This window comes from Patagioenas fasciata, chromosome 32 (genome assembly GCF_037038585.1).
Source record: "Patagioenas fasciata isolate bPatFas1 chromosome 32, bPatFas1.hap1, whole genome shotgun sequence".
Lineage (NCBI taxonomy): Eukaryota > Metazoa > Chordata > Aves > Columbiformes > Columbidae > Patagioenas > Patagioenas fasciata.
Window position 1 is genome coordinate 624,551 of NC_092551.1, and position 27,682 is coordinate 652,232.

The window sequence follows — 27,682 nt, forward strand, 5'->3', positions numbered from 1 at the left end:
GCGGTGTTTGATTGCTTGTCTGGGATTAAAAGGAATTTGAAAAAGGCAACATGCACCGAGCTACATCCACCAGTTCTCCATCTGCCCACAAGCTAAGGAAACTCACATGTCCCTAACCAGGAAAAGGGGGTTGTTTATTCCTTTATCTTTTTTTTTTTTTCCCAGTTAGCATCATATCAAGGGTCATGGGCCATGGTAGACTGGAAGGTGGGTGGAGAACTGGCTGGCCCAGCAGGCTCCGAGGTCCCACTGGAGCTCCAGTGTTCCGCAGGGGCTGGTACCGGGGCAGTGGGTGTCTCCATGCGGGAGCCAGCAGTGCTCTCCCAGCAGGGCTGCAGCTGGCACTGACCACGCAGAACGCAAAGGGAAGGACCTTGACAGGCAGACAAAAGCTGTGTGAGGTTCAATCCACTTTTGGGGCCCCCAGGACAAGAAAGACATTGACATACTGGAACGAGTTCAACGGAGGCCACCAAGGTCATAAAATGGTGGAGGACAGGACATGCAAGGAAAGGCTGAGAGAAATCGGTTTGTTCAGCTCGGGGAAAAGGTGAAGGGGAATTTTAATTCTGTTTCTATCCCTGGAGACATCCCAGGCCAGGCTGGATGGGGCTCTGAGCAACCTGAGCTGGTGAAGATGTCCCTGCTCATGGTAGGGGTGGCACTGGGGGAGCTGGGAAGGTCCCTCCAACCCAAACTGTTCTGTGATTCTTTGACTCTGTCTACAACTACCTAATAGGGAGTTATAGAGAAGACTGAGCCAATTTTTTTTGGAGGTGTATAGCAAAAGGACAAGAGGTAACAAACTGCAGGAAGGGAAATTCCAACTGAAATAAAAATATATCAGCTTCACCGTGGAGTGGGTTTAGTGGTGTGACAAGGGTCGGAGAGGTTATGGGAACTCCAGTCATGGAAACATTCAAAACTTGGCTGATCAGCCTGACCTGACTTTGAAGCTAGCACTGCACAAGAAGGGTTTGGACAAGAGAGTGTGAGCTAAATTATGAGTTTATGAAGATTGAATGAAAGTAACACATGGAAATGCATTCCCGGAGTCCAGAGCTTCTTTCACACTCAATTTCAGGAAGAAAATTGTGTTCCCGTAGGGACAAACAGGATATCAGGAGATCTCAAAAACTCAAGAATATTTAATGTGAAGGAATAATCAAGAATGAATCCAAAAGGTAAGGAAGGATCTCAAGAAAAATTGGACCACTATTTCAATAAACATTATGAAGCCCAGGAGCCAGACTCCCCCACTCCTGAAGCCACGCGATAAACAAAACAACACCTGAGCTCAGTCGCTGCTCCTGCCCCAGCATCCAGACCTGGCAGGACATTTCCTAATATCCCACAACCTGAGCACCTTTCAAGCAGGTTACAGTTAAAATTAAAGCTTCCCATGGAAATGCTGCTTTTCTCTCTCTGCCTTTCAAAGCACAGATTAACTAGAAGTCAGGAGTTAACACGACCCACATCTAACATCAAAAGCTGCTGATGTTTAGCTGAGCATAAGTGACAGGTCTGATTCTTTCTTGGCACAAAAGAGTTATTAACTTTTTCAAGGCCCTGTTTTTGCATTTCCCACTACGTCATTACTTCAGTTCTTGTGTGATGGACCAGACCACAAGGCACCAAACTTTCAGTACGTACTTAGGAGAACAGGTGTTAAGAAGGACAGCAACAAGTTACAAACCGGGGTTCTACAAGAGTTTATGGTGTTCCAAACCTCTCGATTTGGCTGCTGAGAACCTTCTCAAATTTTACTAATCAGCCTTAAACTCTGAAAGGCTCTTTGAGCAGTAATATCTACTGCTTCAAAGTATGAGATTTCAGGGGAAAAAAAAGTCTCTCCGTTGTTGGAAGAAAATATTTCTAAATCTGAACAACTTCCCCTTGGTACAGAACTGGCTCTGGTGGAAATTCAGTTTTAGCAATTAAGTCAAAGCTGGGTTTGATTCAATTATCACCTTTTTAAATGCCACCCTTCATGCACATACTGAGCATCTGACCATCAAGAAGCTAAGAGGACATGCCAGTACAGGCCAACAAGCTAAGCTGGATCTAACTTCAGGGCCAGTAACCCACTAACTATCCACCACCTGCTTCAGTACAATAAAATGATTTGCCTGTGTGGTGGAACAGTGCCATTAATCCCCACATTTACACGTGTGGAACTGAGGCTCCCAAAGATGAGCGCAGCTCCATCGCACTCACCATCAGTCATTTAAGTGCTGAAGTCGGAAGCCCAAAGCTCCCTTCAGCTGGTCCCTTCTACAGCCAGAGGGCGTTTCAACCCACCCCAAACCTGCACATCCATCTGGAACTACTCATCCCTCCCCGCTGACCACAAGAGGCTGGAAAGTAACTAAGCTTCTCAAAGCCATGGGCAATGGTTCTGGAATCCATCCAAAACTAACAAGGAATTAAGGAATGGCCTAAGGTCACCCACTTTACTCAGGGCACACATGTGCTGTGTCATTTTTAGGTAGGAGACTGCATTCTGCCCACCAGAGCTAGAGGAACACAGCTCCGCAGCCTCTTGTAGCATCGGGACAAGCTTCAAGTCCCACAGGACAGCAACTGCACTTACTTGGAAGATATTGGAGAAGTCTCTCAAGTTGAAAATGTAGTGGAACTTGATGGCTGTTGGAAGGAATGTAGCGGCTACTTTCTGGTGCAGTCCCAGGGCAAGGGCAATCAGCTGCTGAGCTGATTTTTGCACAGCCCCCGAGAAATTTCCACTTGTCAGGTGCTGCGTTCAAATGGTGCTATAGATCCTGGACAAGGCATCCTGCCCAGGGATGGACAGCGCGAAGACACAGAAGTGACGCTGAGGGAGAGAAAGGAAGGCATGGAAAGGTCAGAGAGGTAGAAAAACACCTTTCAAGCAAAATGCCCTTGGGGATTTGCTGTGATAATCTCATCTAGGCTCCCTTTCCCATGAAATGCTGGACCAGATGATCTTTTGAGGTCCCTTCCAACCTGGGTTGTTCTATGATTCTCTGATTTGCAGTCCACCTGAACAAGGTTATTTCCCTCTCCCAGTTTGCCAGCAGAGCTCAGGTGGGAAGTGACATCACTCTGCTCACTAAACCAGGGATTTTCAACTGCATCTCACCAATGCTACACTGGAAGTGCAGTCCATTGAAGAGCCAAAGGGCTCTGAAGGTCCCACCGACCTCTGACAAAGCCCAGTCACTGTCTCTATTAAGAGCAGCCCCTGGAAGGTGCCATCTCCCAGAGGACCTCTTTACTAATTTGGAACTTGCAAAGTTGCCCATGGGACACTTCATTTTAACTCCACACCTTGCTGAAGAGGAGCCAGGGTCCAAGCTGACTCTGGTCATTAGGTTTCTCCATGATGAAATGAATTTTGCTCACTGCTACCCAGTCCCTCCATCGGTTGGCAGCTCCCAAAAATCAAAGTCTAATGTTTAAGATCTCTTCCCAAATCTTCTGTTATCAGCAGCGCTTGAACTGCTTTTTGTTTGGCTTGGGGTTTTTTTGTTCGGTTAGGTTTTTGGGGGGATTTGGTTGGTTGGTTGGTTTTGGTGTTCTTTGTTTTGTTGGTTTTGTTTGGTTGCTTGGTTTGGGGTTTGTTGGGGTTTTTGTTGTTGTTGTGTTTTGGTGTGGCTTGGGTTTTTTTTTAGTTTTGTCTGTTTTCTTCGTTTGGGTTTCTCCCCCACACCTCTTTTTACTGACAGCTGCAGCAGACAATTCTGGAAAGCAGGCGGCGTTAATGCACCATGCTTCAGAGCTAAATACGAGCTAAATGAAGGCAAAATCTGCCTGTATGGACCAGAAGGTTGTCCTGAAAGTAGGTGTTAAGCTGGCTGGCAACTTTTGACTTCCTCCTCTGACGGAGCTGCAGAATGCGAGGAAAAACAAACAAGGGAATAAGGGACCCAGTTCGGTGCTTCACTATTAGGAATCACAGTCACTCGACAGATTCGTGCCATTTGTACTGATAAAACAACAGCAGGATCTGCCAGTGGTTGTCCTCTAACCTCACGTTTAAATGATCCACCCCAAAATAAACCCAGCGATGCACCTGCCGTTGTGCAGGGCTTTACCTGCAGCCGAGGGTTGATGGTGAAGCTCCCCGCCGTCGGGTTCACGCACGACACACACTGCACGTTCGTGATCTCCTTCAGCGACAGCTTGGTCCGGTCGTACCTTCGGGCAAAACACAAGCAGCAGCACAGTGACCACGGCCACTGCCTCTCTCAGTACGTGTCCCTGGGCTGCCAGAGGCCGCTTGTCTTCAGGGGGTCAAATTCTGCGTCTTGCCAAGATGAGGCCCAGGCCCAGGTTGCCGGCCTATCTGTACACGGCCTGGCACACGCGAGTCCTGCTCCTGGTGGAAATCCTTCAGCTTCAACAACCTGTAGCTAATATTTCTATCAGTAATAAGCACTGAGCAAAGCCCCTGGGCCATACTCTTCACTTGCATGGAAATGGCAGAAAACAGCAGGAGTGTCTCTGGTTTGATCCCAACCCGGGACAGGGTGTGAGAGACTACAAGGGTGACTCTCAAACACTGTGGCAAACCCAGCCCTGCAACACCCAGTCATGGGAGACGGGCCATCGTGAGCAGGTGAATGGTGATTTACATGTCAAGGCCGAGGTGACAGCCACAGACAAAGGCTGGGTGACACAGGCAGTGCTGTGTTGAAGGACACGCAGCCTGTGCGCTGACAGGCCCGACACGGTGTCAAGGCCCAGGCTGAGAGACCCTTCGGGCCTCCCCCATCTTCCACAATCACCCCCAGTGACGCCTGCACAAAAGCCCAGGTGATCCCGAGGGCTATAAACCCTATAAAACCTGTGCCAGCACGGGCAGGGTGCCACCCTGGGGACCCTTCCACCCACCGGGCTGACCACGGGAACCGAACCACACACCACAGGGTGCTGAACCCTGACTACAGACCCAAGCATTCCTGCACAGGAACTGGACCTGAGACTACAAACCCCTCAAACACACCACGGAGCCATAAGGGTGGTGAGACCTTTCCTTTCCCTTTCCTTTTCCTTCCCTTCCCATTTCCTTCCCCCTTCCTTTCCCCTTCTTTTCTTCCTCTCTCTTTCCTTCCTATATTCCTATTTCTTTGCCTTCCTTTCTGTGAGTAATACAGTAACATAAGGTTTAGAGCCCCACTTGTGCCACAAAACTCTTTCATGTGAATCTTTTCGCTGCTAAACTGTTTATCGATTGAGCTTAAGTAACATAAATCCTTCTGCCACTGAGTCATTTGCCAACTGGACCAAGCTACAAAAAATAAAGGTCTTTTGTTTGTGGACCTTCAGGATTGTATGTACTTTTTTCCAACCCAGGGGACTGACAAATCTCAGTCACACTTCCCCCAACCATAGCGCCAGGTGGGACATGACAAGGGTCAGCAGGCTGCTGCTGCCGGGGGAGGACAGGGAGTCCTGGGCTCCCTGGTTTAAGAAGGACAAGGAATTACTGGAGAGAGTCCAGCGGTGGCTACAAAGATGCTAAGGGATCTGGAGCACCTTTCTTGTGACAAGAAACTGAGAGAGCTGGGGCTGTTGAGCTGGAGAAGAGAAGCTGAGAGGGATCTGATCAATGGGATCAATATCTCAGGGTGGGTGTCAGAGGATGGACCAGACTCTGTTCAGTGGTGCCCAACGCCAGGGTGAGGGGCAGCGGGCACAGACTGAAACACAGGAGGCTCCATCTGAACATGAGCAGAAACTTGTTTGCTGGGAGGTGCCAGAGCCTGGCCCAGGCTGCCCAGAGCGGGTGTGGAGGAATTGAAAACCATTCCAGTGGTTAAAATTCAGACAGTCAAGAAAACACACCTTCAATGAAAATAAAGAAATAATGGGAAGGGTTATTAGAATGGAGTCGTGAGACAGGTAAACTGAGCCTTGGCAGCTAGGAAGTGTCAGGTAGTCTGTAAACCCTGCCGTACCCAACCAACGGGGAACTGGGGAGGGAATTTGCAGTTGGGATTAGGGGTGGATATAAGCAGTGGCTTTTTGCCCTGTTTTGTGTGCCTACCTTTAGGTGGAAAGCCCGACCTTGCAAAATCGTTAATAAAATATGCTTTGCTGAGAGATCCTACCTGAGCCTATTATATTGGTGAGATGATAACTTCCTGCATGCAATACAGTGCCCAGTGGGCACTGCTGAGCACATGGGCAGAAGGCCTCGATGTGTCTGGGAGGGGACCCATGGCATGCTGCATCCGCCCGCACCTCGCTGCATCCCCTGTACGTTGCTGCATCCGCCCGCACCTCGCTGCATCCCCTGTACGTTGCTGCATCCCCCCGCACCTCGCTGCATCCCCTGTACGTTGCTGCATCCCCCCGCACCTCGCTGCATCCCCTGTACGTTGCTGCATCCCACCGCACCTCGCTGCATCCCCTGTACGTTGCTGCATCCCCCCGCACCTCGCTGCATCCCCTGTACGTTGCTGCATCCCCCCGCACCTCGCTGCATCCCCTGTACGTTGCTGCATCCGCCCGCACCTCGCTGCATCCCCTGTACGTTGCTGCATCCCCCCGCACCTCGCTGCATCCCCTGTACGTTGCTGCATCCGCCCGCACCTCGCTGCATCCCCTGTACGTTGCTGCATCCCCCCGCACCTCGCTGCATCCCCTGTACGTTGCTGCATCCCCCCGCACCTCGCTGCATCCCCTGTACGTTGCTGCATCCGCCCGCACCTCGCTGCATCCCCTGTACGTTGCTGCATCCGCCCGCACCTCGCTGCATCCCCTGTACGTTGCTGCATCCCCCCGCACCTCGCTGCATCCCCTGTACGTTGCTGCATCCCCCCGCACCTCGCTGCATCCCCTGTACGTTGCTGCATCCCACCGCACCTCGCTGCATCCCCTGTACGTTGCTGCATCCCCCCGCACCTCGCTGCATCCCCTGTACGTTGCTGCATCCCCCCGCACCTCGCTGCATCCCCTGTACGTTGCTGCATCCGCCCGCACCTCGCTGCATCCCCTGTACGTTGCTGCATCCCACCGCACCTCGCTGCATCCCCTGTACGTTGCTGCATCCGCCCGCACCTCGCTGCATCCCCTGTACGTTGCTGCATCCCCCCGCACCTCGCTGCATCCCCTGTACGTTGCTGCATCCGCCCGCACCTCGCTGCATCCCCTGTACGTTGCTGCATCCGCCCGCACCTCGCTGCATCCCCTGTACGTTGCTGCATCCGCCCGCACCTCGCTGCATCCCCTGTACGTTGCTGCATCCGCCCGCACCTCGCTGCATCCCCTGTACGTTGCTGCATCCGCCCGCACCTCGCTGCATCCCCTGTACGTTGCTGCATCCGCCCGCACCTCGCTGCATCCCCTGTACGTTGCTGCATCCGCCCGCACCTCGCTGCATCCCCTGTACGTTGCTGCATCCCACCGCACCTCACTGCATCCCCTGTACGTTGCTGCATCCCCCCGCACCTCGCTGCATCCCCTGTACGTTGCTGCATCCGCCCGCACCTCGCTGCATCCCCTGTACGTTGCTGCATCCCACCGCACCTCGCTGCATCCCCTGTACGTTGCTGCATCCGCCCGCACCTCGCTGCATCCCCTGTACGTTGCTGCATCCCCCCGCACCTCGCTGCATCCCCTGTACGTTGCTGCATCCGCCCGCACCTCGCTGCATCCCCTGTACGTTGCTGCATCCCCCCGCACCTCGCTGCATCCCCTGTACGTTGCTGCATCCGCCCGCACCTCGCTGCATCCCCTGTACGTTGCTGCATCCGCCCGCACCTCGCTGCATCCCCTGTACGTTGCTGCATCCGCCCGCACCTCGCTGCATCCCCTGTACGTTGCTGCATCCCCCCGCACCTCGCTGCATCCCCTGTACGTTGCTGCATCCGCCCGCACCTCGCTGCATCCCCTGTACGTTGCTGCATCCCCCCGCACCTCGCTGCATCCCCTGTACGTTGCTGCATCCCCCCGCACCTCGCTGCATCCCCTGTACGTTGCTGCATCCCCCCGCACCTCGCTGCATCCCCTGTACGTTGCTGCATCCCCCCGCACCTCGCTGCATCCCCTGTACGTTGCTGCATCCCCCCGCACCTCGCTGCATCCCCTGTACGTTGCTGCATCCCCCCATGCCTCACTCCATCCCCCACACCTCGTTGCATCCCTCTGCGCCTCACTGCATCCCCCTACTCCTCGCTGCAGCCCCTTGTGCCTCCAACGCTCCCTCGCAGCTCCCTCACCCTCTATCTGCCTGACTTCCCTGACACCCACAGCCCAAGATTTCTGCCTCCGCTCCACTGTCTCTGTTCCTCGGAAGCTTTTGGCAGAGCTCAGGCATGCACACAGCTGAGGAGAGTGGAAATTGCAATGCGTCCCTGCCCTGTATTCCCTGTGGAGAGATGCAAATATTCATGTCCCACACAGAGCTGCTGGCTAAAGTGTAAAACACACCAATCTCCTTCCAAAACAGTCACTGCTTTTCCTTCAAATCACCTCTGCCTAGATAATGGTTGTTTGCTGCTGCCTGACAGAAGACAATGTTAGGTGCTCACAGCAGGGGGGTTCACCCCAGCTGAGGCCAAATCCACAGCCGCCTCTGCTCTCAGCGTCGCGGGGCAGCAAGGCCGAGCATCGCGCTCCCCTCGCAGGCTTTGCACTGGGACCACAGTCACAAGCCACAGCAAGAGCAGAGCAAAGCTCCTCTCAACCCAGCTATGAGTAAGCAATCAAGCGGTATTAAAGAAGCGATGGACAACGTCCTCGGACACACGGTGTGAACTGTGGGGTTGTCCTGTGCAGGGACAGGAGCTGGACTTGATGATCCTTGCGGGTCCCTTCCAGCTCAGGACGTTTTGTGATTCTAAGTGAATTTGTTTGCTGGGGACAGGGGAAGCCCTGAGGGTGCTCAACTCTCAGTTCACCCAGAGCCTCCCAACCAGCTCTAGCCCAGCAGTATGCAACGGGAAGAGGGACCCACGCTTTGAGATTCTCTCAAACCCACTCCACAGCACTGGAGCTGAACAAAAAGGTCTCCGACAACCAAGCCCAAGCAGGCTCCTACCAGTGGCCGTAGTCCAGGTGCTGCCGGATCAGCGTATGGGGCTGCACTGTCCCGTAAGCGTCCACCTCGGGCATGTTGAGATCATCAATGAAGTACACGAGCTTCTTGGTACCTGGAGGGCCATAATTCCTACCAGCCTTTTTCTCCAGAGGTTTCTCAAGCATACCTGTAGGGAGGCAGAGGTGCAAAGCTCATCTACTGGGAGAGCAACTGCTGCAAAATAAAAATGATTTCTCAGCCCAGCTCAATGCTGTGCTGTGTGTAGCTACAGCGGCCCCTCAAGGAGCTGAGATGTCCCCCAGCTGCAGCTGTATGAGGAGCAGCTGAGGGGCCTGGGGGTTCAGCTGGAGAACAGGAGCTGAGGGGAGACCTTCTGATCTCTGAACTGCCTGAAAGGAGCTTGGAGCCAGGGGGGGTCAGGCTCTGCTCCCCAGGAACAAGCACCAGGAGCAGAGGAAATGGTCTCAAGTTGCACCAGGGGAGGCTGAGGCTGGATCTGGGGAACAATTTCTTCCCCAAAGGGCTGTGGGGCATTGGAACAGGCTGCCCAGGGCAGTGCTGGAGTCACCAGCCCTGGAGGGTTGGACAGACGTGGAGATGAGGTTCTCAGGGACTAGAGTGCTAGAGCTGGGTTACGGTTGGACTCGATGATCCTGAAGGTCTCTTCCAACCAAACTGATTCTATGATTCTACAGTGCAGCTGGGAGCCCTGCAGGGACCCTTGGTCAGCACTTTGGTTTGACTTAAATCAGAAAGCTCTCAACTCTTCCTTCCAAACAAAAATACAACAAACTTCGTCTGCTACAAAACATGTCTACCTCAGAGCAAACAAGAGCTTTTCATGCAAGATAAAGCCTTTTGAATCTCTTCTGCATAATTTTTTAAACGAAATCTTGCTTGCAGAGGTGGCTGTGCCAGAGCAGTGAGCGTCCCCTGCTGCCTGCCCCGGCGATGCGGCAACTGCAGCGTGGCCAGGGCAGCAGGCACTGGGCGCTGCGATGGAGAAAGGGAGATGGATGCTGTGGGCACAGAAGCCCACGAGCAAAGCTGCTGGTTTTGTGAATATATGCATCTTTTACCCTGTTAGACAAAAATAGGCGATCTCAGGGCCAAATTCCTGGACATCTTCAGAACAACCAACATGACACTTTTATTTAAATGCATCAAATAATCATAAGTTCCCTGATCTTCTCACCAGCGTTACCCAACCCTCCAGATAATGTGACAAGACTTAATTCCAACACGAGCTGTCAAATTACCACCTAGTTTCAAGTAGGGTCACGCACACGCAAAGGAAAGCACGGAGAGAACAGTTTCGCATTTCAAAGCCTTGGAAGACTTTAATTTGTTTTAGCAGAAGGCTGGGGTCATATGTTGCTCTAGCTCATAAAACGTGGGGAATATTTATAATCCTGGGCTGATATTTAATAAAAATCACCCCACGTCGCTGCACATCATGTTCTATAGGTTATTGATTCCTCTGATTGCAGCCCAGGCAACCTTTACTGTCTCAGTAAGTGGAAAAGCAAACGGAAGCAACGCTCCTCTGCCCAGACCCCGGGTGGGTTTTCTGCCCTATGCTTACCCGAAGAATTTGTTTCATTAGCAGTTTTGGGTTGACAACAGACCTATAAGGTGCCACAATGCCACGAACCTCATCCTCAAAGTTATGGAGGTTGAGCTTCAGGAGGTCAGCCAGCGTGGTGTCCGAGTCCATCACAAACCTCACACCCGTCACCTGCATCAGCTGATTCCAGTGCCTTTCCCTAATGGCGGGATTTTGAAGTTCTGCCACAGCTTTCAGGGCCGTCAGCATGTTCTTCACCTTGCTGTCCAGCCCAGTGAAAGCATCCCACGCCCTCACCTCCTTATCCAAATTCCGAATCTCTCTTGCAAACTTTTTACACTCCAGATCCATGTTTTCCACGTTAATATCCGCCCATTTGGTGGTCTGCCAGTCATCAAGGCAAGTGCCCACAAGGGAGATCATATCCCAGAGCTCTTTGAGAAGACACAGCTCCTTTCGGCACTGCTTCAGTTGTTTATAGTCTGGCACTATGACTGCAAACAGACCAGCTGATTCATAAATCGAGGTCATGGCTGACTCCATTTGTTTAATCTCAATGTGCTTTGTATCCAGCAGTTGATAAGGCTTTTTGGTGTCAAACCTAGAAAGAAACGTTTATTCTTCATAAGTGATATTGTAACAACTTCTAAAGAAAACATAAAACAAATGGTGCCTCTGAGACACAAAGCAGACATGATACATCTATAGTACCCATTGATGGTGCAGCCACATGGCACTGCTGACAACCCCTTTAAGCAATATTGTGCACTCAGCATCCAGATTGAATCTCTTGCTAACACCTTACAGTGTTTGCAGGGACAAAACACCCAGGGCATAACAGATACAACACCGCGAGCAGGTAGGAAATGTATGCAAGGGTTCAAGAACACATCCTCAGGACACTCCGAGATGATCCCATGAAGCTTTTCTTCCTCAGGGCTTCTCTGATGTTATAATTTCACTGTACCTGAATGGTGCTTCTTTCCGAAATCGCTCTCTGAACCTGTGTTGCTCAACATCAAACGCCGCACAGCTCTTGCGCACAACTGTCATTTCGTTCGCCTGCAGAGGAGCCACACGCTGCTTCACAGCTATCGCCAGCTTCTTTATATTGTTCCATTTTTCTGGCAGCTCCTGCAAGCAAAATTTAAATGACGGTAGGCAGTATTTGCTATTTGATATAAGATGTGACTGATCTGTTTATGGACAATCACAGAACAGGAAAAGCAACAGATTCCATGCCTAAAACTGCAAGGAAGTTTTGTTGTGATGCAAAAGCTAAACACAATTTGGGATAAAACTTATCAGTTATCCACAATTTTGAAGACGAATGAAGACTGAGACTTTAAAACTGACTGCTCTGATTGCAAAAACATGTTAAATAACTTCAGAAGAAGGGTCCCAGACCAGATCCTGGGCTCCCAGGATGGCTCAGTGGTTGAGAGAGCACAGTTCTCCTGACACCGAGCCCAGCGGGACCCAGAGCTGGCTGGAGGCAGGAGGGTGGGCTGAGGATGCAAGTTCATCAGATCGTCCGGCTTCCCAGAGCTAATTAAGAAACAGAGCCTGGGAAATTTCCAGCCAGCTCTTAGAGCAGAAGATATTATGCCAGAAGGACTTCTACAGAGCTTTCTGGGGCAAATCCCTCCAGCCTGCCTGTATAATATTAGTACTAAATAAGACAGTTTCTTTCTCAGGACTGCATCCAAGCTGCTGGTGCACAGCACTGCTAACAATCCACCCTTTGCACCTGGGATTTTATTTAGAAAGAGATTTGATTTCTTCTCTTCTCACTAGACTTCTCGAGCCAAATCCTCACCCCAGACAGTGACACCAGCCAGGGCTCTGCTGTCCTCAAGTCCCACAGCTTTGCTCTCCCACTTCCCCAGGTACTGTGCCAGCCTACAGGAAAGACTTTGGGCTTCTTTTCATCCCAGTGCACATAGTTGAGAAGACTAATGGAGATGCACCAACACTATGCAAAGAAGCGAAATAACCTGGAGGCAGCAGAGGCGGCCAGAGCAGGGCCAGTCCCTCCTGAGGGGTCTCTTTCTGGCACTTCATGTTCCAGTCTCTGTAGAAATCACTATCCATGACCATAGCAGGGCACACATGGAGCTGCTTCCTTGTCCTTCTCATACAAACTATCAGCTCCAGCCCATCCATCTTCATGGTCATGGAGGGAGCGGTACCTGGAGGAACTTACTTTGGTTTTCCTACTGTGTACAGCAGTGAATGAATTATTCAACTATGTGTTGCTGTCACTTGCCAGAAAGAACGAAACTGTTTTGTTATCTCCTCCATCTGAATGGCTGCCCTGCATACCTCATTTCTTCTGTCAGAAAAATAAATCAGTTGTTCAAATCTACACGCACAAACAGGCACCAAGCAAGCAGCTCTTGGGCAGAGGAATCAGCAGAGCTGGGTTCCCCATAGCACCATTTTTTATGCTGAACTGAAGCTGCTGTAGCAGCCAAAACATTCATTTAATGCAGCTCTTCTGTTTTTCAGGGTGTCTGTAGGAATCCAGTTATCTTTAGGACCCTTACCCGTGTCAGATTTGGTGATACAACCATCCGTGGATCACGGCTGCACCAGCAGAAAACTGGGGGATTGCTGAACCCCGCTCAGGTCCCATCCAAGCCTGCAGCAGAGGGAGGAACTTCTCCCCAAAAAGCTCTGCCTTAAACCTGGTGTCCTACACAGAGCCCTCTGCACACAACGCCCCGTGACTAAGGGGTATCCATCAGTACGCAGCCACACGCTCCTCCACCGTAACATGGTGACTGCTGCCAGTTCCCCAAGGCTGGCTGGGCATCCCACAGGCTTTTCCAACCTTCACCTCATGGTCCCCTGTCCAGAAATGAGAAGAATTCCCCAAAGAAAAATTGATTCATCAGGGCCAGATGTGGAAAGGTGCTGAAATACTTTCATAACGTGCTCCCAGTGATGTCCTTTGGGTCAAGCAGATTGGGTGTTATAGACCTAGTGGAGGACTGAAGTCCTATGAGAAGGCGACTCCTCTGCCAACATTATCCTTCCCATCTCCACAGTTGCCAAGAACTGGCTTATTTAAAAATAATTATAATTCAAACTAATTAACAGATGTATTTGAAAATGCATTAATTTTTTTCAAGAGTAATCGCTGAGAGTTGGAGCAGGCAATTCTATGTTTTTCATACATAACAAAAGGCTTAATCTCTGCTTTAAAAGAAAAACCTCAATATAACTCCAAAATTTAGAGCTATTAAGGCACATCCCACAATAGTAAAATACTATCCACTGAGGCCCTCTAATGACAGGGAGTGGGGCTTTAAATATTCCTGCAATGCTCTTAAGCTCATACTCTTTGACGCTGGCTACTTGGCAAACCGCCGTGTCCACCGCAGCTTTTCACCCACCTCCAGTTGCTTATAGACTTCCTCCGGCAGCTCTTGCTCATACGTCTTCAGCAGTTCGACGGTTTGCTTCAGGGGCTCGAACATGGCATCGGTGACACTGTGCCTTTCCTTAACGGCCAGGAGATGCCCCATGATCTCCACCAAACCATCATAATCGCCTTTTTCAACCTTTTTGCTCAAACCTTTGTCAGCAGTTTTTATGAACTCGTCCAGGTCAGACAAGCTGTAGAACACAAAACAGGAAAGCACCAAATGAGAGCAGTTCCTACCGGAATCATCCAGGCAGCTGGACTGGCACGGAGAGGGAAAGGCCTGGCTAACTCTGCCCATCACATGGCAACATGCTGAGGGCATCAGAACCACAGTTCATGCTCACAGGGATCCATAGATGTGGTACAGCTTCCTGTGAGGAACGGATAAATGGGTTGGGACTTCACAGGTTGGAGAAAAGGCATTTGAGGAGCACAAGTCTTACGAGGAGCAGCTGAGGGAGCTGGGGCTGTTCAGCCTGGAGAACAGGAGATGAGGGGAGACCTGATCTCTGCAACTGTCTGAAAGGAGGTTGGAGCATGGAGGGGGTTGGTCTCTTCTCTCAGGTAGCAAGTGATAAGATAAAATGGCCTCAAATTTCTCCAGGGGAGGTTCAGATTGGGTATTAGGAAAAAAATTATTCACAGAAATGGCTGTCGGGCCTTGGAACAGGCTGCCCTGGGCAGTGGTGGAGTCACCATCCCTGGAGGGGTTGGATAGACATATAGATGAGGTTCTCAGGGACATGGGGTAGTGCCAGAGTTAGGTTATGGTTGGACTCTGTGATCTTGATGGTCTCTTCCAACCAAACAGATTCTATGACTCTATCCTATGATTCTATAAGGGAGACCTGTGAGCTCGGCTCTGTGGTCTGAAGAGAGTGAATTTGAAAGGACAGTTTTCATGTCATCTCTTCCAATACAAGAATTCAACAAATGAACCTGGTAGGTTGTAAAGCTACAACAAACAGGGATTCTTCTTCGCACGCTGCCTTATTTCAGAGGGTAAGTCTCTGCTGCAGAAGGATGCAGATGTTAAAAATTCACAGCGGTTCAGAAAAGCAACCGAACATTTGTGGGAGAAAAAAAAATCCATCCAGGTCTGTAGATACAAAGGTACAACCCATGACTCTCAAAGTCCTCAGGTATGAATGGTTAGAGACAAGGAGACTATTTGGGGGAAGTTTCCCTACCTGCTTCTTGATCTCACCAGCTGCTGGACACTGTTAGCAGAGCTTGATGGGCTCCTGGATCTTTGGTCCTTTCCATTCTTCCCTTCTCAAAACGCTTACTTTTGAAGTGCCCGCTTAAATTCTGTGGATGCTGCTGGACCAAAACAGAGCCCTAAACACTTCACCTATTAAAGACTAAACTGCTGAGTCAGGAGCTCTTAATAAGAACTCCTAAATGCCTGTTCTAACCTATGCAAAAACCTCTTTGCACAGGAATTATCGTGCTGAAAAGTACACAAGAGATCACAGCAGCCACCACACGCAGCAGCCTTCACTAGTACATATGTCTGTAAATATTTCTTCGTAAGCATCCAAGCCCTGTGGCATCCTTCAGCTGCTACTACTCAAATAAATCACCTAACACATCATCCTGCAGAGACCAGGCGGCTGAGCAGCTATTCAGAGCAGGGAACACATGTTAATTCAAAACTTACATCCAAAGCTCCTCCTTTTTGTAACCTTGAAACTGCCTCCCCATGACTGCTCATGCCAGGCAACCCAAATTACTTTTTTTACAAAGAGTGCACTCAAAAGAGCACTGCATTTAGAAACGGAGCAAGTATCTCATGGCATTAATGCAGCTTTACTGATGGCAAATTCAACAAAATAAGCATAGAGCCCTAGAAGAGATTAGATTAGTTGGACCAGGATGAACAGACAAACAGACATCCTGTCCAACACCACACAGTAGGTCGTAGGAGCATCAGCTCGCAGGATGTCGATGGTACCGAGTTCGTGGAACTGTTTGCACTTTACACACTCAGCTGGACCAGCTGCTCCCAGCAGAGACGAGGGGATGAAAGTTAGCAGAGATGCGATGGAGCTGGCAGGGGGTGTGTGCCCCCTCCTCTTGCTCCTGTATTAGCCTTTTGCTTATCAGTGTGAAATGATAAAGCCCAGCCAACACAAGAGAAAGCCACTTTGGTTCTGGGAAGAAGAGGTAGAACGGTTCCTACCTGTGCATGACGTGGTCCATGAGATGCTGCTTGAACACCAAGCTCCACCGTTTAATCACATTCAGCAGAGACGCTTTGAAAGGCCGAGCATCAACTTTCATCCAACTCTGGAAAATGCTGATGGGCTCGATGCGATTCACCTCCTCATAGATCTTCTCGTAGGAGTCAATCTGCTCTCGGAACTGCTGCAGCGTGGGAGGTGACTCAGGGACCCCGTTCTCTGCATGGGCCTCGATTTCTGCCGCAGTGAGAATGTGCCCGTAGAGGAGGAACTGGCGGAAGAACTCCTTTCTGTCCTCCCCGTACAGGTAGGAGTAGTGGTCGAAGGCACTGCGGCAATCACAGCAGGCCGCCATCACGGCCTGCACACGCCCCATCAGCTCATGGCGCATGTCGGCCAGGTCAGCCATGTCCTCCATGTCAGCCTGGAGAGAAGAGGAGAGGAGCTCGCAGTGATGCGGGGGCAGCGTGGCACCTCCTCACTGCCACACAGCGTGAGGGAGCTCCACAGCCACGGACCTGGTAGTGGAGGAAGCCGCTGTGCTCAGCCAGCCTGGGCACCAGCGATGAGATCCGGTAGATGTCGTTGAGAAGACCTTCCACCACGTCGTAGAAGCCATCGTTTGTGCCAGGGTCCAAGGAGGGTTGAAATATCAAATCTGGGATCACCAAATCCAGCTGCACCTCAAACAGGGGAGGAAGCCCTGCCTTGGGATCTGGTAGGGAAGAACAGAGGTGCCAGGTTATTTTTGAAGGGGAGAAAAGTGATCTAGAGCCACCACTAACATCCCACCACAAGACACACACATGCCCCACAGGGACACCAGGCAGGTGGGACACCCACTCGCTGGGTCCAGTGACATTGTGTCTGCATACAACGCAGAGGGGAGGCTGCCAAACCAGCTGGTGTTCTGGTACCCACAGGAGATACTGGAGAACAGATGAGACACAAGTGATTTAAGGACCGGAAAAATGCTGTGGAGGGAAGCCTTAAAGAGACCAGGCTCTTCAGCTAATCAAAAGGGAGTCTGAGAGCTGAACAATTACAGCGCATAAGTACTTAAAGAGGAGAAAAACAACAGGAACCAAGAGGCTCTTTAATTTAGTGGAGAAAGGCATGAAAAAATAAAACACCAACTGGTTTCACAAATGTGAAATTCTGTGCTTGTTTTTAACAAGATGGTGAGGAACTGGATGCAATTCTCCAGCTCAGTGTGCCTCCACATCCAGGAGGGAAGCGTTCTGAAGATGTGCTTTAGCTGGACACAGCTGCTCTCAGCAGAGTGACCCTCCGTGGCAGCCTTAGGCAGGAGCTCTGCTTTGGTGACCCCTCTCCTCACTCCTCAGTGATGGAGGTTTTTCTTTCATGTCTTTCATCCACAGAACCAACTCTTGAGACTCTCCACAAACGAAAGGTTGTGTCACCTCGATGCTTTGTGCATGGGAGGTCAGGAGATGGCTGATGCCCAAGAACAGACTTGGAATGATGCCTCAATTTTGTCTGTTCACAAATCCCAGCAAATGGTGCACAGTCATCTCTGTCCCTTCCCTTGAGCAAGGCTTTGCTCCAGTGACCAGGGGACAGAGTTACCCTCTGAGTCTGGAGGCTCCTCCAGCACTTGCTGTAGACAATGCAAGAGGCAGAGTAGAAAGACCACCACAAGTCAAAGCACAAAACAGAAACTTCCTTTTGGTGAGACTGAAGATGGTATCACGGCCAGAGCGGAGGAACCAGCAGTTACCTGTGTTTTCGAGGAGGTACTTGAGTGAGCACTCAATGGCAGTGAAGAATCCATCCAGAACTATCTCATCCACCTAATCCACATAGGCCTTCCAGATGTCAGATGCTGGGTCTGCAAGTAAGAGGCTCTGGTTTTCCTGGAAGAAAAAGACGACACTTTGAAATACAGCGGGGCTGAGTCTGTCCTACAAGAGCTGCCCACAGCTGAGGACTCATGGCAATGAGCACACAGGTACCAGCCCTGCGGGGGGAGAGAAACCAGACAGACGGATGTTGCTGCTGGTAGCATGGCCACAATTTTCTCCTTCTGTCAAGGGCTGCTTTGTCATCTGAAGCAACTCAAAATAATCACAAGGTAAAAATGGAGTGCGTGAGAGACTTAGCAGCCCTGCAACCTTCTCCTCCCTCTTCTCTGAGGCCAAAGGGCTCAAGGGTGCTTTGCAGACCTGGGCCAAAGGCTCATCCCAATGCATGAAGCCTCAGTCCTTGTGGCCTGTATACTGTTACCTTGGGTGGATGAGTCCTTCCAAGTGGACTGCTTACACCTCTGCCCTACAAATGGTCATCTCAAAACAAGAGAACTTTAAAATTCAGAAAAGGGTTTTTAAATAAACCAAGTGAAAATAGTTAAAGATTGGGATCAGAAGACAAAGGGTTGGCTTACAGCCTCCCTTCTCAGCTTATTGCGTTCCTTACCTCCAGGCAAGTTCACAGTCAGGAAATTCACGGTTTTCTAGGCCACAGAATGGCCCCATCCTTCTTGCGTCTCCTCTTCCACACCCACAAGACCAGCCTGGGTATCCATCCCCTGCACCTCCCAGGCTCTGCCGTGATCCTGTTCCGGCCTTGCTATGCCCTCTGAGGGCTCTTTCTCCTAAGCCTGCCAGGGGCTCTCAACACAGGCACGGGCTCAAAAAAAACGTAAGGTCCAGCTTGCAGTCTGCTGCCAGGGGTTCAAAGCTGGCTGTATTTCATCTCTGGGGACACAGGAGAGGGTGCCATTCCCAGTGGCATGGCAGCTTGGCACACATGAGATCATAGAATCATTCTGGTTGGAAGAGACCCTCAAGATCATCGAATCCAACCATAACCTAACTCCACCACTAACCCATGTCCCTAAGAACCCCATCTGTACATTTGTTAACACCTCCAGGGATGTGACTCCACCACTGCTCTGGGCAGCCTATTCCAAAGCTTCACAATCCTCTCTGTGAATTATTTTTTCCTAATATCCAATCTGAACTTTCCTTGGTGCAACTTGAGGCCACTTCCTCTCATCCTATCTCTTACTACTTGGGAGAAGAGACCAACCCCCTCCATGCTCCAACCTCCTTTCAGACAGTTGCAGAGAGCAAGAAGGTCTGGCCTCAGCCTCCTCAAGATAGAGTGGCATTGCCAACTGGGCTTGAGTCAACCCAGAGTTGCTGCTCCCCAACTTTACACATCAACGCTGAGTGATTAAACTGTTAACAGAGCAAGCCAGGGCTCTGGTGCCTTGCAGACTCACCTCCACATTTTGCTGACACAAGAGAAAGGGGAACTTCACAGGACTGAACACTATGGGAATGCCCATTTGAAAGCACCACCCCCTCTTCACCGTCCCATGCCCTTGTATTTGACAATGCCCCCTTGTCACTGGTGTTCTACTGAACCTTTACTCCAGAGGCCTCATCCTGGTGCAAAAGGGCAATGCAAGCCAGCATCTCACTGTCCTGCCTGTGCTTGTGGGTGCACGTACCCAAACTCTCTGTGCTCTTCTCTCAGCAGCCTCAAGACTCACCTGCTCAAAAGAAGACCTGAACACCCAAGGGAAACACAGCAGACCAGCTCTTGGCCCCTTTGCTGCTGTTCCTCCAGGTTTGACCAGCACAGCAGGACAGAGGCATGGGGACATCCTATTTTGGGCCACGGTGCCTTTCCCTCCCCAGGACCTTCATGCTGCTTTGCAGTTGGTCCTGCCCTGTGAGCCACCAGAGCAGCGGTGCCAGCCCTTCTGCCTTGGCCACAGCCCCATGTTCTCTCCGGTCAATTTAGGAAGTGTTCCCATCTTTTGGGTGTAGCTGGAGGTGGTTGAGCCTGTCACAGCTGCAGCAGCAGGACAACGTGGGCATAGTAAAATCCTCGCCGTGGGTTCAGAGGGTACAGAAGTGGGTCAGAAGCCCAAGGCTGAGTGCAGACAGTGAAGTAAGGTGAGCAACAAGGGCTCAGTGTCCCAGAGAGGGTCAGCCCAGTCTCTCCAGAGTCCAAGGCCAGATGGTGACCCTCAGGAGTGGGCTGGACCTAAAATCCATCTGCCTTCCAGCCAAGGTGCTGTCCCTGACACGCTAAAACCTCTGGGCAGGTGAGGCGCAGAGATTTGGGCTTTCTCCTGCTCTGCAAAGAGGACTCTCAGCTCTGGCAAAGCCACTGGAAAAAACCCAGGGTTCAGACAGCAGCTTTTTTCTTGTTACTCAGCTTCTCCCTGGACTGACAGCGTCACCTCCTGCTCCCACAGAGGAACAACAAGCCTAAAGCAGAAAGGTCAGCCACAGCCAGCTGCCTCTCCATTTTAAGGTGAATATTTCGGAGGAGTTTCTCCTCTGAGCAGGATCCCAAAGCCTGATGCACGACTCCCCTCTAGTGGCTTCACAAGAACCAGGACTGGGAGCCAGACTGGGCTGCATCGGCTCCCACTCCTGCTCCAAACTCGGTGCCTGGTCAGCAGCCCCGCACACTCAGCTGTACCAGCTCACCCATCAAAGTATTCCTTAATCAACAACAGGTAAGTTTTTCAAATGAGTTAAGGGAGTTAATTTTAAGGTGAAGCAGCTCTGGACATTTTCACCAGAGCGGAGAGACACCCAGAGCCTATGAAGAGTCAACAAACCCCTGGAGAAGGTCCCCCCTCACCTTCACCAGCAGATGAATCCTCTGCCCTGACTCTCGGACAAGGCTGTAACGCCGTTCCAGGCGGTCCTGACAGTCCTCCAGGCTCAGCAGCGATTCTCTTTTACAATCTCTTCTCACAAATATGGGCGACGCCCACGATCCCACGATGGTCTGGATCTCCTCAACATTGTTTTTGGCTTTCTGTATCCTCTGCTCGAGGTCATGGACATCATCCATCACCATGGAGATGTGATCCCAGACACCTGGTAAAAAATGAGATGATTGACTACTTTTTTTCAGAGCTGCATGGCCAAGCTCTTGTGCACTCTCCATAAGACTTTTCCCCCACGGTTTCATGTATTTCTCACCCATCATTAACACAAGAGACTTACCACCTCAACCAAAAGAGTCACTTCTAGCTCCCTCCTACCCCAACAATCCATGGTACAGCTGCAGCCTCTGTTTTCTGCCAGGAGCACCAGCACCGTGGGGACGTCTGACACTTCCCCCTTTCCCGTACCCAGATTTAATCTGCTACCAGAGAGAGAACAAGGACAACAGGCTGAGTGTTCCTGCCACTGTCACTAGAGCAGGGACCCACAGCCCCACAAACACAGGCTGTGACAGCCCAAGGTACCAGCGAGGGCTGCATTTAGATTCAGGGAACTTCATCTGCAGGAAAGTCCCTTCATCTTTGTTGTGCAATGGAGAAAGAGTTTTTCAGCATGAGGAATTCTGCTTTGCAAGTTCCCAAGGGAGGACACTTGTTCCTGTTCATACCACAAGCCTGATGACAGAAATATATATTCCAACAGCGAGCAGTTTGCTTTCACCAAGAGGAAACAAATTGTCTTCCTCCATTCTGCTTTGCAGTTAAAACTGATCAAGCAAGAACACTGGTTAAATCATCCCAAAGTCACGGTGCACAAACCTCACCACTAACCACAGTATTTCATCTGGCTGGAAAGGATAACGAGGTGGCCCTGGCCCCCACCGGGAGAAGTCTGTCCCAAGCCAGATGGCTGGGCCAAGGGGTCCCAGTCCCTGCACAACTCAGGGAGAAAGCAGTGCCTTGGGGACACAGGGACATGACCACACAGTGGGTCACTTGGGCTGGCACGGGCAGGGAGCAGACTCTTCAACCCCAGCCTTGCCAGCTCTCACAAACCCCAATCTTGCCGTTTCCTCAGCATCACTGCTTACAGGGCAGCCTCTCTTCCCCAAAAGCCCAGAGGGAAGCTGAAGGGATCAGGATCCTGTCCCCAGCCCAAGCAGATCAAGGTAAGATGGGAAGGAGCAGGCAGGCTGGGGGCTGCCCTTTGTCTCCCCAGTGCTGGCTCTGCTGGAGAGTCCCCTGCCCTGCTGTGAACTGTCACTGGGAACCAGGTGATGGAGGCTGGGGACATGGGAGGAATCTGATGAGACCCAAGTGAGCAGGTTAACCATGAGCAATGTGCCCTGTGGCCAAGAAGGTTGATGGTACCTGGGCTGCGTGAGTAGGAGTGTGGCCAGCAGGTCGAGGGAGGTGAATCCTCCCCCTCTGCTCTGCACTCGTGAGGCCCCATCTGAGTGGTGTGTCCAGTTCTGGGCACCCCAGTTTAAGAAGGACAAGGAATTACTGGGGAGAGTCCAGCGGTGGCTACCAAGATGCTGAGGGGTCTAGAGCATTTTTCTTCTGAGGAAAGGCTGAGAGAGCTGGGGCTGTTGAGCTGGAGAAGAGAAGCTGAGAGGGATCTGATCAATGGGATCAATATCTCAGGGTGGCTGTCAGAGGACGGACCAGACTCTGTTCAGTGGTGCCCAGCACCAGGGTGAGGGGCAACGGGTACAGACTGAAACACAGGAGGCTCCATCTGAACATGAGCAGAAACTTGTTTGCTGGGAGGTGCCAGAGCCTGGCCCAGGCTGCCCAGAGCGGGTGTGGAGTCTCCTTCTCTGAGACATTGAAACCCGCCTGGACCCACCTGTGTGATCTGCTCTGTGACCCTGCGTGAGCAGGGGGGTTGGACTGGGAGATCTCCAGAGGTCTCTTCAGCCCTCACCAGTCTGGGATTCTGTGAAATCCTGTACGGCCTCTTTTGCCCTAACACAGAGCTAGCTCACCCTCCATCTTCCAGTTGAGTGTTTCTTCTGCCTTCTTCAGCTTCAAGTTAATATCCCACAGCTGCTCCTGTATGAGAGGGTATTCGACCTCCAGGACTGTCTTCAGGACCTTGTTGTATCTGTTCACCATCAGCTCCAAGTTGGCCGCCAGCTGCCGGTATGACTCCTTGGAGGAATAGATTTCTGCTGCCGTGGGTGGGATGGCTCCCAGCCGGCTGCCAGACAGGTAGCTCAGCTCCCTCAGCACCGACACCAGCTGCAGAAACAAGGCAGAGAGCTGAATGTGAGACAATCCTCCCCATTCACCTGGTAGACACCCTCCCGTCAATTCTGGGGATCTTAGGGGGTTCCTGCTGTTTTATTCACAAAGCAGTACGCTCTGAGAAGGGCCTGGACACCTCCTAGTCCAGACCATCTCCCTCCCATTGATCTTTGCCTCTGATTTGCTTCCCAATCAAAGACATATAGCTCTGTTAACTACCCAGCCAGCAAACCCTGTGCAGCCTCTAAAAGCCATGATGATCTCTGGTCTTCTCAGCTATCCTCATCAATACAGTCTTTCAGCAATACTGTGCCTGCAGGAGGAGGCACAACCAAAAGCATCTTTGAGTTGTGATGGAACGGGATTGAGTGGGTTATTAAACTATAAACCCAAGTAGAAGTGAGTCCCTGCAACAAACGGAGCAGCAAGGTCTTCCAACGCAATATATCACTTCTAAGACAAAAAAAAAAAAATCTTTGCTCAGTTTAGTGGCTTGTGAGAGGGAAAATGCTCCTGAAACGGCACATTTTGGCTGGGTGACAGAAATTCAGTATATTGTATGGGCAATGGCAGGGGTGAGGAGTATCTACAATACTAAAGTGACTATGCCCACAATGACAAGAAGAGGAAAGAAAGACGGAGCGCAGAAGGGTGAAGGGAGCAGTTTGAGGAGGTGGATGGAAGAGGATGGGATGGGAGGAAGGGAAAAGCAGGGGATTGAGGGAGCAGGAGGCCAAGTGAGATAGAACCAAACTCCCCTCCCTTTTATGCACTGGAATGTCTGAGACATCCCCACCATGGTGTCAAGGATGTCTTACCCTCTTTCCCTCTCCTCCATGGAAGGTGAGCTCTGGAAGATTCTTTAATGTTGAAGGGTTGCAAATACATCCTCCCTTTAGGCAAAATGAGGTGCTCCTATCTGCTCTGAAGGGCATGAAGGGGCTGCTAAGCAGGCACCTGAGGACATGAGGCAGTCCTCAGTATGGAAAGCTGAGAGCAGCGCAGAAGCACTCAGAGACTGGAGCTGAGAACATGCTCAGCACGTCACAGGCTCCAAACCCTGGCACCAGGGTGAAGGGTGGAAAACATCCCCTGGGGCCATTTGCTTCCCACCTTAGCAAGGAGATTCCAAGGAGCTGGACAAATCCTTTGTCTGAGAGCCAAGCTGGAATGAGCTCTGGAACCTCAACACTTTTCTCTAACAGCAGCAAGTCCCAGGGAAAGGGGGAAGTGTTTGATGTTTTCCCAGGCCCCTGAGATTCAGCACCTCCGCAGCAAATGGCATTTCACATTTGAGAGGCCCCAGCTCTCATCAGGCCCCAGAACCTTTGAATCCACCTCTGCACTCTGCTGGCTTGGACCCTGCCTCTGCTTTGGGCAGGGGGATGGTCAGGCCTCCCTGTGCTGGAGAGGGCAGCCCTAGGGAACAGAGACCTACTGGAAGCCTCCTGCACCACAATTAAGGAAATCCAACAGCCACAACACTGAAGTAACAAAACAAACCTTTCCTGGGATTTTTATACCCTTTCAGGAAGCTCAGATTTCAGGTAAACATAACACGAACCCACGTCTGTAGGATGATGCTCCTACGCTCCCCACACCAGCGTCAAACCAACCTGCTCTGGAGATGTTGACACCAGTTAACATCTGGCTACTCACAGACTTTCTGGCTTTAATTACAATCTGCGCTGCTTAAACTGTAATCCTGATATTTTACCAGGAGACAGAGCCCACAAAGGGGATGGTTAATTCATGTCACCCATAACAGATGCTCCAGGGACCTCAGCAGAACAGATCTAGTAGCGATCCCACCAGACTTGCCATGCACGGTGGGGCACAGCTTGGAGACGTGCCCTCCAGCAGACAGGAAAGCTAGTTCTTACCTGGGGATCAAAATTAACTGTGACCAGTTTGGTTTCTGGATCTCGCCGGATAAGCGGTTGAGTAAGGTTGTACTGTGATTTTTCAGAGACTGTCTGGGACCAGTCTGCATAGAGCTTCTCCTGATACCTGCCGGAAAACAAACAAACAAATTAAAACATCCACCACGTAGCTGCCAAGCCCGCACACCAAGACATAGAACCAAATAAAAGCCAAGTCCACTTCTGAGGGCTGAAGAACATCAAGGAATATTTAAAACCCACCCACACCACCTCCATAAAGATCTTGGCTTCAAAGACAAACACCTGAAAACCAGTGACAGCATCAAGTCAGGAAAACAAAGATCCCCCAAGTACCATTCTTAGCAGAGGATTCAAATTTGGGGACAAACATTCAAAAGCTCAGAGCAATCAGTTCAGTTTTAGCATCAAACATTAAGATATTAAGTGAGGTGCAACGAATCCCACTCCCACTTGTGGAATACACACATTACAGCCACGGTAAGTACACTGTGAATGGGCACAAGTGGATTGAGACTTCTGGTCAGCTCAGGTTTTCTACCACAGCATCTCCTACATCCAAAAGAATCTCGTTCCAACATTTCTGCTGGGCTGCACAGCCCCTGTCCCTCCCATGCAAACTTCTCATTTCAAGATATCACAGAAAGACTGTGGTGTGTAGCAAAGGATTCCTCCTCCTCTCTCATCACAAAATTCCTTCTGGCTTAGAAAGAGACATTCTCAGGCCCTGGGCTTGCAAATGTGCTGAAAGGTGGTTTAGAGAAGGAGAAGGAAATGGCCTCAAGTTGCACCAGGGGAGGTTCAGACTGGATATTAGGAAACATTTCTTCCCCAAAGGGCTGTCGGGCATTGGAACAGGCTGCGAGGGCAGTGGTGGAGTCATCATCCCTGGAGGGGTGGACAGACGTGGAGACGAGGTTCTCAGGGACACGGGGCAGTGCCAGGGTTGTGTTAATGGATGGACATGAGGGTCTCTTCCAACCAAAACAATTCTATGATTCTATAAGGTTTGGCTTTTTTTCATATAGTTACAGTCATGCCTGAGCCACCACTTACCTGTCGAGCAGCTGGATCATTTCTTCATACTTCTCTATCACCCTTCTTCCTTCAGCAGAGTCCAAGCAGCTGGTGGCACAACAGACAAGCTCAGCGTTACATTTAGCCCTGTGAGGCTGCAGTCTCTATTTACCCCTTCCCAAAACCACCCACCACCTTGCAGGCAGAGCCTGGCTGGGGATCTTACATTCCAACCCCACCATATCGCCCAAAACCATTTCACTGCACAAAAGCTCTCCAAGCCCCAGTGCGCCCTTTTGCGGGTGTTTGCATGGCAACTGGCAAATGAGAACCACGTCCTGGGGGAAGAACAAGGGCCCAGAGCTGCTGGAGGAACACTGGTCTCCGTAACATACTCAATGCTCCGGTGTTTGCACAGAGCAGGGCAACCTCTGCTCACCAGCCACCACTTTCTGAGGTCAAAGAGGCACAGAAAGAAGCAGAGTGTGGCTCCCGGCAGATGAAGCTCTTGGCGGTGCCCAATTCGTGCCCCTCAAACCGAAGAGCAAAGGTGTCCCAGAGTGCGGGAGGCAGAGCCCTGGCCACGCTGCCAGGGCTGTACAGCCCAGGGAACAGCAGGCCAGAGGAATTCTTATCATGCTGTCTTTTCCCCACTGTTTCATCTACAATATCCAAGTTTTCCTCAAGATGGTTGTTGATTTTGGAGGACATATTGACAAAACTTGAATTAACTTAACCAAAAGCTGGAAAAAAGGAGCGCCTGAGCAGTCACCGCTGGGCAAGTGCTGAGAAACCTGCTGGAAGTAAACAAGTCCTCTGAGCAAATCCAAGTAAATCCCAGCAAAACCACTTTTGTTTCTCCTTTTTAATCCTTTTTCCCTTTCAACAGCATCATGTCACCACCGTTGCAGAGCATGTTATTAACTACTCTAAACAGAGGACAGAAAATCAGTGTGAAATGCAGATCTGGGTCCTTCATGGTGGACAAAAATTTGCCATTTAGGTTCAAATCAGACATGATAACTTGGGCTCTGTGCTGGGAACAGCCCAAGAGTTTGTTTCATTGCACCAATGTCTTTGCTGCTGCAGAATAACTGTGCACTTAAAGACACTTAATGGCAAGATACAGTGAGAGAAGGTTACAAACATGGTACAGTGACGGTCAAGTTATTTTGGTCAAGTACATTAAAAAAGTGGATCCATTTACACAGAATCCTGACCAGCACACGTGAAGCCATTCCTGTGAGCTACCAGGTGCAGTCCCTAGAACACCCTCAGTTGTCATAAGTCCAACACTGCCTTGCTTACAGAGCTCTTAAATGTTGTCTCATGTGGTGCCAGCTGTGAGTATGAGGCCATACTTCCCTGACACCATCCGTTATAACAAGCATTTGGGTGATAAATATACCAGCATTGGTTTCTTTCCTTGATCTTGGGAGATGGCTCCTTTGTTTAACGCTGAGAAAGTTTTCTTCTGCCCAACAAAATGCTCGTCTGCTCCCCAACATGCAAACCCAGCTCCATCGACCCATCTCAGCTGAGTCCAGCCCAGCACTTCTCTGCTATTCACAGTTTGG

General features: G+C 50.8%; 3 protein-coding genes across 3 annotated transcripts in view; all 3 read right to left on the reverse strand.

Moving 5' to 3' along the window:
- LOC136115768 (dynein axonemal heavy chain 9-like) overlaps positions 1-2,761 on the reverse strand; it is a 44,399-nt gene extending 41,638 nt beyond the window's left edge. Inside the window, exon 1 of the mRNA XM_071800694.1 lies at positions 2,594-2,761. The gene's annotated coding sequence lies outside the window, so the exon portion shown is untranslated. The remainder of the gene's footprint in view (positions 1-2,593) is intronic.
- LOC139825955 (dynein axonemal heavy chain 9-like) lies at positions 2,762-16,926 on the reverse strand. Its single transcript, XM_071800625.1, has 6 exons — positions 16,733-16,926; positions 16,214-16,638; positions 13,997-14,219; positions 11,563-11,729; positions 10,614-11,196; positions 2,762-2,833 (listed from the first exon to the last, which is right to left on the reverse strand). Exons 2-6 carry the CDS (start codon positions 16,630-16,632, stop codon positions 2,762-2,764), a joined length of 1,464 nt encoding a protein of 487 aa, XP_071656726.1. The 5' UTR covers positions 16,633-16,638; positions 16,733-16,926.
- LOC139825986 (dynein axonemal heavy chain 9-like) lies at positions 16,841-26,210 on the reverse strand. The gene is made up of 6 exons (XM_071800695.1): positions 26,145-26,210; positions 25,071-25,197; positions 22,926-23,181; positions 20,844-21,085; positions 17,956-18,091; positions 16,841-16,929 (listed from the first exon to the last, which is right to left on the reverse strand). Exons 1-5 carry the CDS (start codon positions 26,162-26,164, stop codon positions 18,029-18,031), a joined length of 708 nt encoding a protein of 235 aa, XP_071656796.1. The 5' UTR covers positions 26,165-26,210; the 3' UTR covers positions 16,841-16,929; positions 17,956-18,028.
- Positions 26,211-27,682: the final 1,472 nt, after the last annotated feature.

Excerpts from the sequence above, each read along its gene's own strand:
- LOC139825986 (XM_071800695.1), bottom strand. The coding sequence starts at position 26,164 with ATGATCCAGCTGCTCGACAG. Across the intron at positions 25,198-26,144 it reads ATGATCCAGCTGCTCGACAG|GTATCAGGAGAAGCTCTATG; the intron begins GTAAGTGGTGGC and ends GTTTTCCGGCAG. Across the intron at positions 21,086-22,925 it reads ACTCAACTGGAAGATGGAGG|GTGTCTGGGATCACATCTCC; the intron begins GTGAGCTAGCTC and ends ATTTTTTACCAG.
- LOC139825955 (XM_071800625.1), bottom strand. The coding sequence starts at position 16,632 with ATGGAGGACATGGCTGACCTGGCCGACATGCGCCATGAGCTGATGGGG. Across the intron at positions 14,220-16,213 it reads ATGGACCACGTCATGCACAG|CTTGTCTGACCTGGACGAGT; the intron begins GTAGGAACCGTT and ends TGTGTTCTACAG. Across the intron at positions 11,197-11,562 it reads CGGAAAGAAGCACCATTCAG|GTTTGACACCAAAAAGCCTT; the intron begins GTACAGTGAAAT and ends GTTTCTTTCTAG.